We start from the raw sequence: 12,258 nt of genomic DNA on the forward strand, positions 1-12,258 counted from the left end.
AACCGGTCCGACAACAGACGGTGGACAAGCTTCAGAACAATGTAGGTAGGGAATACGATTGTCAGGGACAACAATGGACAAAGGAAAGGGGAGTGTGGGGAAGGTGACTTGATGGATGGACTTGACTGGGGGGAGAAGGGATGGTTTGTGCACTGGAGACGGATGGTAGTAATGACAGAAGGGAGACAGCTGGAGGTAGATGGAAAAGGGAGTGCAATACCTAGAATTGACCACAAGATGGCCGGGGGAGCGTAGTTCAGGACTTGACATCAGCTTAAGGCTTAGGAAACCGCTTAGTCATGGGGGACGGGGAGACAGGAACCCAGGAGGGAAATTCTAGAGGAAGTGGATAAATAGGAAAGGGCAGGGTTCCAGGCTAGGCTAGTCCCGGGAGGAGCTCAGGGAGAAGAGACTCAGTACAGAAGACTGACGACCAGGGGACTGACAGGAAGAGACAGTCGGGGGGGTGGCCCTGACACAACGGACCGCAGGACAGACAAGGCCCCAGGGGTACCGATTGGATGACGACCTCGGGCAGGTGAAGCGCTGGCGATAGATTGGTCTAGGACAGCCCCAGCGAAAGATCCGTGAGGAACGACACTACGACTGAAGGAACGGTGAAGGTATCCAGGCCTGGGTGGACCACCCCCCAATCCGGGCCCTTACCACATTTGTACCCTTACTAATTTCACTAACTCATCCCTCCCCCTTTCTGACCACAACCTACTGATATTCTCTTCCCTCTCCTCTTCTAGTGCACAACCCCCACTCCACAAACTCACTCACCCTCGCAGAAATCTCAAACACCTCAATTTACAATTGCTCTCTGAGTCCCTCCTCCCTCTTACAGATGTATCCTCACTTCATGACACAGATTCTGCTGCCACCTTTTCTAACACAATAATAACAGCAGCACTTGACTTGGCCGCCCCCTCATGCATAGAAAAACTCATACAATCAACAGGCAGACCTGGCTGACCAGCCTCACCAAAGAATTGAGACGGGCTTCCAGGGTTGCTGAGCGGTGATGGAAGAAATCCTGCTCTGCTGAGCACTTAACCGCATACAAGCAGTCCCTCACCAGCTTCAAGTCCATGCTCACTGCCGCAAAACAAACTTACTTCTCATCTCTCATATCCTCCCTGTCTCACAACCCAAAACAGCTTTTCAACACTTTTAATTCTCTACTCCGTCCCCCAGCACCTCCTCCTTCTCCTCTCATTACCGCTGCAGACATTGCCTCTTTCTTTAAGCAGAAAATTGATACGATCAGAGAAAGGTTTGGCTCACAGCCCCCAATGCCCCTCTTAGCTGCTTAGCCCTGTTCCTCCAAAACCAACTTCTCCACCATGATAGGAGATCAGCTCTCCACCCTCCTATCAAGATCATGCCTCACCACTTGCATGCTTGACCCGATCCCGTCACACCTCATCCCTAACCTCGCCACAGTCCTCATTCCTACTCTAACACACCTCTTCAACCTCTCACTTACAAATGGTGTGTTCCCCTCATCCTTCAAACATGCCTCGATCACACCAATCCTCAAAAAGACCTCCCTTGTCCCATCCTCTGTGTCTAGCTATTGCCCAATATCTCTTCTCCCTTTTGCCTCAAAACTACTGGAACAGCATGTCCATCTTGAACTGTCCTCCTCCTCTCCTCCTGCTCCCTCTTTGACCGCTTACAATCAGGCTTTTGACTGCATCACTCAACTGAAATTGCCCTAACTAAAGTCACCAACGACCTACTAATCGCCAAGAGCAAGCGACATTACTCTGTCCTCTTCTCCTGGACACTGTTGACCATTCCTTCCTGCTACAGATTCTCTCATCTCTTGGCATCACAGGCTTGGCCCTATCCTTGATCTCTTCATATCTAACAAACCGAACATTCAGTGCCTCCCTCTCCCACACCACCTCCTCACCTCGTTATCTGTCTGTCGGTGTTCCTCAAGGCTCAGTTCTAGGACCCCTACTCTTCTCCATCTACACCTTTGGCCTGGGACAGCTCATAGATTCCCACAGTTTGCAGTATCATCTTTATGCCGACGACACGCAGATCTACCTATCTGGACCTGACCTCACCTCCTTACTTACCAAAATCCCACAATGTCTGTCTGCTATTTCAGCTTTCTTCTCTGTTCGCTTTCTAAAACTGAACATGGACAAAACAGAATTCATAATCTGTCACCCATCTCACTCTACCCCTCCACCAGACCTATCCATCAATGTCAATGGCTGCTCACTTTCCCCAGTCCCGCATGTTCGGTGATCTGGGTGATCCTCGACTCTGCCCTCTCTTTCAAGTGACACATCCAAACCCTTGCCTCCTCCTGCCGTCTCAAACTCAAAAATATTTCTCGGATCCGTGCATTCCTTGAAAACGAAACCACAAAAACACTAGCGCACGCCCTTATCATCTCCCACCTCGACTACTGCAACCTCCTACTCTCTGGCCTCCCCTCTAGCACCCTGGCACCACTCCAATCCATCCTAAACTCTGCTGCCTGACTAATCCACCTGTCTCCCTGTCTACCTGTTATTCCCCTGCCTCTCCTCTCTGCCAAGCCCTTCATTGGCTTCCTATCGTCCAGAGGCTCCAGTTCAAAATCCTAACTTTGACATACAAAGCCATCCACAACCAGTCTCTTCCATACATCTGTGACATGGTCTCCCGGTACTTACCTACATGCAACCTTCCATCCTCTCAAGATCTCCTTCTCTACTCCCCTCATCTCTTCTTCCCACAACCACATACAAGCCTTCTCCCTGCTTCCCCCATACTCTGGAACTCTCTACCCCAACACATTAGACTCTCGCCTACCATGGAAACCTTCAAAAAGAACCTGAAGACCCACCTCTTCCGACAAGTCTACAACCTTCACTGACCCTAAGTCTACTGAACTGCTGCATGACCAGCTCTAGCCTCTCCTAGTGTAACCTCACCCACCCCCTGTAGACTGTGAGCCCTTGAGGGCAGGGTCCTCTCTCCTTCTGTACTTGTGTGTCTTGTATTGCTCATGTTAATTGTACTTGTCTATACTTACCCCTTTTCACATGTAAAGTGCCATGGAATATATGGCGCTATACTTTAAAAATGTATAATAATAATAATTGGTGCCCATTTTTGGTGAAATGGTAATAGAACATCTCATAAAGGTTTATTGGACTGTTTCAGCCTGTGTTTGTACACCTTTATTATAGGTGTCTTTAAGTCATGAGTGCTTTTAAATGTTGTTAATATGTTTTGTGTGCACTTGGTTTTTCAGTAAAGCTTTTCCTATTTCATATTTCATGGTGTGTGCACTGTTATTTTCGCAACAGTCTCTTTTCTTTGCTTGCATGCTTTACAGCGCATTTAGTTGCACCACCGTTAATATTATATTTATTGTGCAGTGCCCGCCTATTTACAACTTTGGGCAATCCCCGCATGCTTATTGGTTGTGTAGCAAGGCGCTAAAAATGCGGGGTGGGTATTTGAGTTTTACATACTGAACCACCCATTACTCACTGAGTAACGAATACAACCAAGCACTGTGATACTCAAGTGATGACCGAGTATCACCAAGGACGTTCACTCCCTAGCTACTGCGCATGCACTACTACCGCCGCCATTTTTTAGGAGCTAAATTGTTTTTTTTTTAATACCACAGTACTATATGCGCAAGAGATGTATTTAAAGTAGGAGGCAGGTCACTGAGGGTGTGTGCTGTGTGCACACGCTGCGTATTCTGCTGTGGATTTTTTCGCATGGATTTTGCAAAATCCGCAGGTCAAAAGACCTGCGGTTTATCTGCGGATTAGCCTGCGGTTTTCCCCTGCGGTTTGACACCTCTACAATGGAGTAGGTGTAAAACCGCTGTGGATTCTGCACAAAGAAGTGACATGCTGTGGTTTTGAAACCGCAGCAAATCCGCACGGAAAAATCTGCATCGTGTGCACTGTGGTTTTTGTTTTCCGTTGAAAATAATGGTACTGTACACCGCAGCAAAAACTGCTGCGGATCCACAGGGCCAAAACCGCTGCGGATCTGCAGCAGAATCCACAGCATGTGCACACAAGGTTGAAGGTTCACTGACTTGTCACTTAAACCCATAAGGATAACTATGAGGCCAGAGCGAAAAAATTCCCACCCATAACGCCATGCACAGGCCACCTAGGAGCATGAGAATCTCATTAACTCAAAACTGCAAACAAAGATTAAACAAGCACAAGACAGATTTCATCACCAGGTATCATTGTACTTAGTATAATGGTGCCAACCAGACACTGTCTGTAGTTTACTGAGCACAAGTCTGCTGACCCTTTAAAGATACGTTTTTTCTTTGTCCAGTATGGAAAGCTATGAAAGTTTACAAACATTTTATTAGGGAATTTGTCTTCATTACTGTAAAAAAACATGTAAGTGGTTTCCAAATGCCTGCTTGCTTTTCTATTTACTTTTCTTTAGCAGCACTGATATCATAATGTACTTATTTGGAGTACAGATTATGGCAGTGATGGTCAGCTCCTTTCTATTCTGAGTGTTCCGCTTAGGCCTCTTTCACACTTCAGTTTTTTGCATCAGTTCAAATCCGCCAAAAAGTCAGACAAGCAGATCCGTTCTGAACTGATGTGAACGGATGGCACAGGATCCGTTTTCAGACGGATCCTGAAAATCAGGAAATTTAAAGGAACCGCTGGCCGGGAAGAGGAGAGAGAGAGAGAGAGAGAGAGAGAGAGAGAGAATTATTTTTTTGTCCGGCACCCAGAAAGAATTTCGGGTTAAATGGGTGTCTGGAGGATCCGCCAGAGAAAAAAATGTTGCAAGCTCCGTTTTGAAATCTTTGAGGATGGTGACGGACAGCAACTTTTGGCGGATCCTCAAAAAAAAAGGATGCAACGGACAGCAATCCGTCACAATCCGCCATTAATGGAAGTCAATGGGGGAAAAAAACGGATCCTCAAAAGAAAATTCAGGATCCGTTTTTTTCAAAACCTGGCGGATTGTGACTGATTGTAAAAAACTGAAGTGTGAAAGAGGCCTTATCAGAACGAGCTCCTGTAGCAGCTTCTCCCCAGATAGTAACACAGAGGTACTGAGTCCGGTCTGAGATTAGTGCAGCTGAAGGCAGGGAAATAGAAATGAGTGAGAAGGGATTTGGAAAACAATCGCATTATTTTTACAGAAATCCCAATACCCCTTTGTCGAGATGTACAAGAGGGGCTTAATGAAAACAATGTTACCATTATTAGGTAGTGAGTCTCCCATACTGTTTGCCTATGCAGTGAATGCAAGGGCTGCCAAAAATTTGGTTGCACACCAATACCCCTTTGACGAGATGTGGAAGAGGGCCTCATAATATCTGTTCCTATTACAAAGGAGCGGGTCTCCTATACTTGGAATGCCCATGCAGTAAGTGTATGGGTTGACAAACATTTCCCCTTGGGGGTATACATCAACATATTGTCTAAAAATGTTGGTTACGGGCATCATAAACACCCTCAAAAAAATGATGTGGGTGTTTCATCACGGACCACGGTCACCCTGGTAATATAGTGGTGGTGCATGACGAGGATGAGGAGGAGGACAACAGCAAATAGGCCAAATCAGGAAGCGTATACCCATGTGTAGGTGTGAAGAGGCCCATGGGAATATATCGCTCCAAAAAAATACACTATATTGGAGTTCATGTTTCGCTGTTATCATTCGGTGGTGCAGAGAAGTCTGGCCCAATCCAGCCTTTGTTCATTTTCATAAGCGTCAGCCTGTCTGGATTTTCAGTTGACAGGCGGATGCGCTTATCAATCATTTATTTTTCCACCAACGGCAATAAATTACCTCTCTGACAAAACGCTAGAGGCAGGGCAGGCCAGGACCTCCAAGGATTGGAGAGCCAGTTCATGCCACGTGTCCAGCTTGGATACCCAATATTTATAAGGCACAGAGGAATCACGGAGAACATTGGTACAGTCAGCAATGTACTCAATAAGCATCTTCCAAAACTTTGCACTCCTTGTGAAAGTACCCCGCGCCTCAGGGCCAATGCGATGGGAGGGTCTGAGAAAAGTCTCCCAAAACTTTGCCAGTCTTCCCCTGCTTCTGCTGGATTGGATTTGTGTCTCTCTTGCCTGTACTCCTTGGTTTTCCAGCGAACTGTCTGCCTCTGGAATAAGAGATAGTTCTCCTTGTAGCGTGGGTCTAGATGTGTCACCAACCAGTAATGACTGTCACCCAAAATTTTGAGAACGCGAGGGTCACGGGAAAGGCAGCATAACGTAAACTGAGCCATGCGTGCCAGACTGCTAACATACAAAACTTCCATGCCCTCACCAAGAGGATGACTGACCATGCTCTCCTCCTCCTCCTCCCTGTCCTCAGGCCATCCACGCTGAACAGACGGTTTGAAAGTTGTTCTTGTAGTACTGTCTATAGCACATCAAACTAGCTCCTGTTCTTCCTCCTCTTCCTCATTGTCACCCAATCCATTTTGGGATGACATGAGGTTGGGCTGTGTGTAATCACCCTATATGGTTCCTTGCTCGGTCTCATCATGCTCCGGCTGCAATGCATCCTCTTTGATTGTGAGCAGAGAGCATTTCAGAACACAGATAAGTGGGATGGTGATGCTAATTATGGCGTCATCGATGCTCATCATCTTGGTGGAGTCCTCAAAGGTTTGGAGGATGGTACATATGGCTGACATTCATGTCCACTGCTGAGGTCTTATGTGTGGAGTCTGAATTGAATACCGATGACCTTGTTGATGCTGGTAGTCAGCAACTGCCCTCTTCTGCTCACAAAACATTCCCAACATCTGCAGTGTAGAGTTCCAACGTGTGGGGACATCACACACCAGTCAGTGAACCGGAAGCCGCAATCACTGCTGAAGCACGGCAAGGGCGGTGGAAGCTGTAGCTGACTTTCTAAAATGGGTACACAGGCGGCGTACTTTCACAAGCAGATCTGGCAGCTCCGTGTAGCTTTTGAGAAACCGGTGAACAACAAGGTTAAGCACATTTGCCAGGCATGGTACATGTGTGAGATCGCCTCAAAACCACCACCAGGTTCTGGCCATTGTCACACACTACCATTCCTGGCAGTAGGTTCAGCAGTGTCAGCCTCAGATCTGCCTGCTCTTTCAGAGTTGTCCACAAATCTTCAGCATTGTGCGTTTTGTCACCAAAGCATATTAGCTTCAACACAGCCTGTTGCAGCTTGGCTGAGGCAGTGCTGCAGTGCTTTCAGCTTGTGACTGATGTGGTAATTTTGGAAATGGAGGCTGAAGAGGAGGAGGAGGATGAGGTGCAGGAGCTGTAGACTGTGGGGGCAACCCTGATAGATGTAGGGCCCGCAATCCTCGGCATCGGGAGTATGTGTTCCATTCCAAAGTCCGACTGGGTCCCGGCTTCCACTATGTTAACCCAGTGTGCCGTCAGTGAGATGTAGCATCCCTGCCCGCAAGCACTTGTCCACGGTTAGGTGGACTTTCCCAGTAACTGCATTGTTGAGGGCACGGCTAATGTTGTGGGACACGTGCTTGTGTAATGCGGGGACAGCACACCAGGAGAATTAGTGGTGGCTGGGGACTGAGTATCGAGGGATGGCCGGCGCCATCAGGTTGTGGAATTCTTCCATCTCCACCAGCCTAAAAGGCAACATTTTTATCGCAAGCAGCCGAGAAATGTGTGAATTTAGTAGTGTGGACTGTGGGTCGTTGGCTGCGTATTTGCGCTTGCGTTCCAAGGACAGAGGTATGGATAACTGGAATGCTGCACTGAGCCAAGGATATGGACGTGCATGATGATGGTGCTAATTGAGTGTGTGCACCGACAGGTGCAGGGCAGGAGGCATCTTCACATGCCCATGGACAGGGGATTGGCATTCAAGCACAACAGCAGAAGAAGCAATGGTGTCACCCGCAGACACTGTTCGTGGACCCTGGAGTTCGGCCCACAAAGTCAGGTGCTTTGCTACCATGTGCCTGATCATGCTGGTGGTGGTCAAGATGGGAGATTTGCTACCCCTGCTGATGCTGGCATGGCAGGTGGTGCAAATGGCCTTTTTGGGGTTATCGGCAGAGTCTTTAAAAAACAAACAATACTCGAGAAGACCTAAGAGTTGGACTGGCAACTTCCGTCGTGTTGGTGTTACGAGAAAGAGTTGACTGCCTTCTGTCTGCGGCCACCTCACTGCTTCTTCCTGCCTGTTGTGATGCTATGCCTCCCTCCCTCCCCCTGTGTGCTGCTGTCCTCGCTCTGCATGTCCTCCTGCCAGCTTGGGTCAGTTACTATATCATCTACCACCTCGTCTTCCACTTCCGCACCATGGTCCTCCTTTTGACTTTGTGGCAATTGGATCTCATATCCGTCCACCTCTTGTGACACGTTCCCACCATCGCCTTCATGTGACTGTGGCTGCTCAAATATTTGGGCATCGCTACATGCCATTTCCTCGTGCCACGTTTCAAGTGGACCAGGCGAGAATCCCAAATCTATAAGTGGAAAAGTGAACAACCCTTTAGAGTATCCAAGTGTGGGATCTGTTGTCTCCGGGCACTAGGCATGGTGGGAGGAAGGAGGATCAGGGTGAGGAATATGCAGTCCAGACTCACAGCTACTCAGACTTGACCATGTCTGACCAGGTTGGTCGCAAAGTGACTGGGAGCATTATCCCCTATCCAGCCAACAACCTTTTGACAATGCTCTGGGTTCAATAGTGGAGTGCTGCTGCGGTCCCCTAGTAATTGGGACAGGAAGATCGGGCGAGAAGATGTGGGTGTTTGTTGTGGCACAATTTCAGCTTGCCCCCAGCCTCGGCCTCAGCCTCTGCATGCACCATCTCCATCACGTCCAGTTCCCCGTTCCTTGCCACGCGCCTTGCCCATTTTAAATGGAGGACAATATTTTGCACAGTCACCTCAAATTGCTGAATTTAAAATAGCTGGCCTGTAGGTAACTATTTTTTTTCAGCAAACTTGTGTCAATAACTTGTATAAGACACTACAACAATATTTGACAGTAGCCCAAAAATGGTAGAATTTTCTGCGCACTCAGATGTGATCGCTGTGATGGCCAAACCCCTGTTTAAAATCGCTGGATTTTCATGCTGTAATATTGAAAAAGATCTGGCTGTATTATTCACTACCAACAAGCAAGTGAAGCAAAAAAAGGTGTGCTCTGGATTGGTTTTGAAGAAATTAATCAGGATTAAGATGCAAAAATAATATTCCTGGCCACTAATACCTGGGGCTATGTATATACGGTAAATATCTGTAATAGGCAGCAGCAGCAGCAGACAGCAATGGAATGAACCCTCTTGCCGTATGCAATGAAGTATGCCACATACAATGTCTGCCTAGCCTACCCACCACTGATATCTATATACACCGTAATTAGTCCTCAGAAGGACTGTTGTTTTAGATGGATTTGTGTACTCAATATGGTATACCCACACTAACTTATACACCACCAAATCTGTCCCTATCTCTGTATCAAGTCTCCCTACACTGTCTAAGTCCGGAGCTGACTGTGATGAGCAGGGTGGCACCAGGTCTGATATAGACTTGATGACGCTGTGCAGCCAGCCAATCACTGTAATGCCACAACCACTGCATTTCAGTGGGTGGCAGACAATCCTTGCATGTTGATTGGTGCTCTAAAGAGCGCTAAACATGCAGGACGTGGACCAAAGCTCCCACCGAGCAACCCCGGAAATGCTCGGCGCATCGCGAGCAGCGAGATGCTGGAGCGAGCCCCAAGCACTTCAGAGCATGCTCGCTCATCACTAGTCATAACCAAGAGGTCAAGATATTTTTCTCCTGATTAAGAAAATAGTTATGACACAACCCTTAAAATGAGGTATTTGACAAAAGTAGGGATTCAAGCTGCTAATGTATGTGAGGAATTCCTGAAAGAACAAAAAGTAAGAATCTAAAAAAGCCTTAGTGTGAAAATTGCAAGATTTCTATTTTTTTTATTTTAACACTGATCATGATATGAAAAAAATTGATAAACATTAAAAACAAAAGACATGTGTTTAACCCAAAAAAAATAATTTAAACATAATTTTTCTGATGACCCCAATTCTTAAGATACCTCTTAGGATCATGATGATGCATGAAGCAAATAACAGGATTTGAGTTTTATGATTTTGTGACTCTTGGATATTGTCTACAAAAGAAATGTTCAGTATACTAACATTGTGTTTAATATCTGCAGAGGAATGAAGACAACCACAGCACAGTTAAAGACATATTTCTGATAGGATTACAAATGCACCGCAAGCTCAAAATCCCTTCCTTCCTATTATTTCTTACATTTTACAGTGTGACAATATCTGGGAACGTCATGATCGCTATACTGGTGTCAATATCTCCTAATCTCAAACATCCAATGTTCTTCTTCTTGGGACATCTTTCCATTTTCGACATCATGTTTACTACCAATATTGTTCCTAAGATGTTATGTGCCATCATGAATGATGGTGTCACCATATCCTTTGCTGGATGCTTTATTCAACTTGAGATCTTTGGAATTTCTTTAGTTGCAGAATGTCTTCTTCTTGCTGTTATGTCTTATGACAGATACTTGGCCATCTGCAACCCTTTGCGTTACGTCTATATCATGGACCCCAATCTGTGCATTCAGCTTGTTGTCGTATGTTGGGGTTTGGGCTTTACCATCTCATTAGTGACTGTTATCATGACAAGTAAACAAGATTTCTGTGGACCTCGCATCATTGACCACTTCTTTTGTGATTTAGTTCCTCTTCTTAAGCTTTCTTGCTCGGACACATCAGCAGTGATTCTGGAAAATATACTATTAGCTACTCCCTTAACATTGTTTCCACTTGTTTTTATCACTGTGACCTACATTTATATCTTTATCACCATCCTCAAAATCCCATCCACTTCTGGCCGCCAAAAAGCTTTCTCTACCTGTAGCTCTCACCTGACCGTGGTAGGAATATTTTATGGGACACTGGTTTCTCTGTACGTAGTCCCATCGAAAGGAAATTTGTTGAATGCTAACAAAGTCCTGTCTCTCCTATACACTTTTGTTACCCCGTTATTCAATCCTATAATATATAGTCTGAGGAACAAGGAGATAAAGGTGGCCCTAAGAAGATATGCTTTTAGTAAAAAGGAAGAAATATGAGGAAGTTTAACAATTTTCATATCAGAAATCTTATTTTATATGATCATTAAGATTGCAACTATCCTATATATAGCTATGTATGTATATATCTATATATACACTGCTCAAAAAACTAAAGGGAACACTTAAACAACACAATGTAACTGTCACAACACTGTTGTCGGGTAACCCTGAACCAGGGGCTCCTTCCCTGTTCCTATCGCGCCCTAGCTCACCCTATTCCTTGATTAACTTCTGAAGGTGAAGATGCTGGGGACCTGTACCTTGCCTTATCTCCTGAATCCGCCCTCCATATGTACCCTTCCCCCATCCAGGGAAAAGGGAATAGCTGTGCACCATAATACACCAACCAGACAAACAAGGTAGCACGAACAGGGGTTAGCCTAGACCAAGAAGCATGTTAGGTGTATTCCACCATTTTCAGCAGAGCTTAACCCTCCAAGAAACAAGTACAGACTTTCAGTCTCTAGTAAGAGAATCCAATTTATTCAACTGCTTATCTACTTAGATGCTCAATCCCACTAACTCTGCATGTAACCACTCACTAACTGTGCATGTATCCACCCACTATCTTTGCATGTATCCACCCACTAACTCTGCATGTAACTACCCACTAACTTTGCATGTAACCACCCTCTAATTGTGCATGTAACTGTGGGAAGAAGGATCGGAACAATGGAGGCAACGGTGTCTCTGGGACACCATTGGGACTGCCACTAATGTTGCAGAGGAACAGAGAACATGACGAGAACAGACCTGTGACCCCTACTGCCAAGGGCGGGTCTGTGATAAAAAAGGGCTGGGTGCGGGAACCCGGGGCTTTTGGCGGGAGCTGCGGCAGGAAAAAGTTTTGCTCCCTCCCTGCGGGCGAACCTACAGAAGGTAGACTACACTTGAGTGTAACAGAAGGTAGACTACACTTGAGTGTATACTCCCCAGCATCCAGCTACAGCACCAGTGACCGCTTACCGCTGCCGGACGCTACGCGACCACGGACAGGAAACACTGAACGTACTGCACAACTCTTGACCGCTGACAGCTTAGGGTGCACAGCCCGCGTCAGCACCTTCACCTCTACAGTCGCTGCTGCGGCCTTGAGACTGGATCCCTTCTCATTCGC

General features: G+C 46.4%; 1 protein-coding gene across 1 annotated transcript; it reads left to right on the plus strand.

The window, feature by feature from the left end:
- Positions 1-10,373: 10,373 nt before the first annotated feature.
- LOC141098491 (olfactory receptor 5G26-like) lies at positions 10,374-11,138 on the plus strand. Its single transcript, XM_073586327.1, has one exon. It carries the CDS (start codon positions 10,374-10,376, stop codon positions 11,136-11,138), a length of 765 nt encoding a protein of 254 aa, XP_073442428.1.
- The last annotated feature ends 1,120 nt before the right edge of the window (positions 11,139-12,258 follow it).

This window comes from Dendrobates tinctorius, unplaced genomic scaffold (assembly GCF_039654945.1).
Source record: "Dendrobates tinctorius isolate UK_male_01 unplaced genomic scaffold, ASM3965494v1 ptg000092l, whole genome shotgun sequence".
Classification (NCBI taxonomy): Eukaryota; Metazoa; Chordata; class Amphibia; order Anura; family Dendrobatidae; genus Dendrobates; species Dendrobates tinctorius.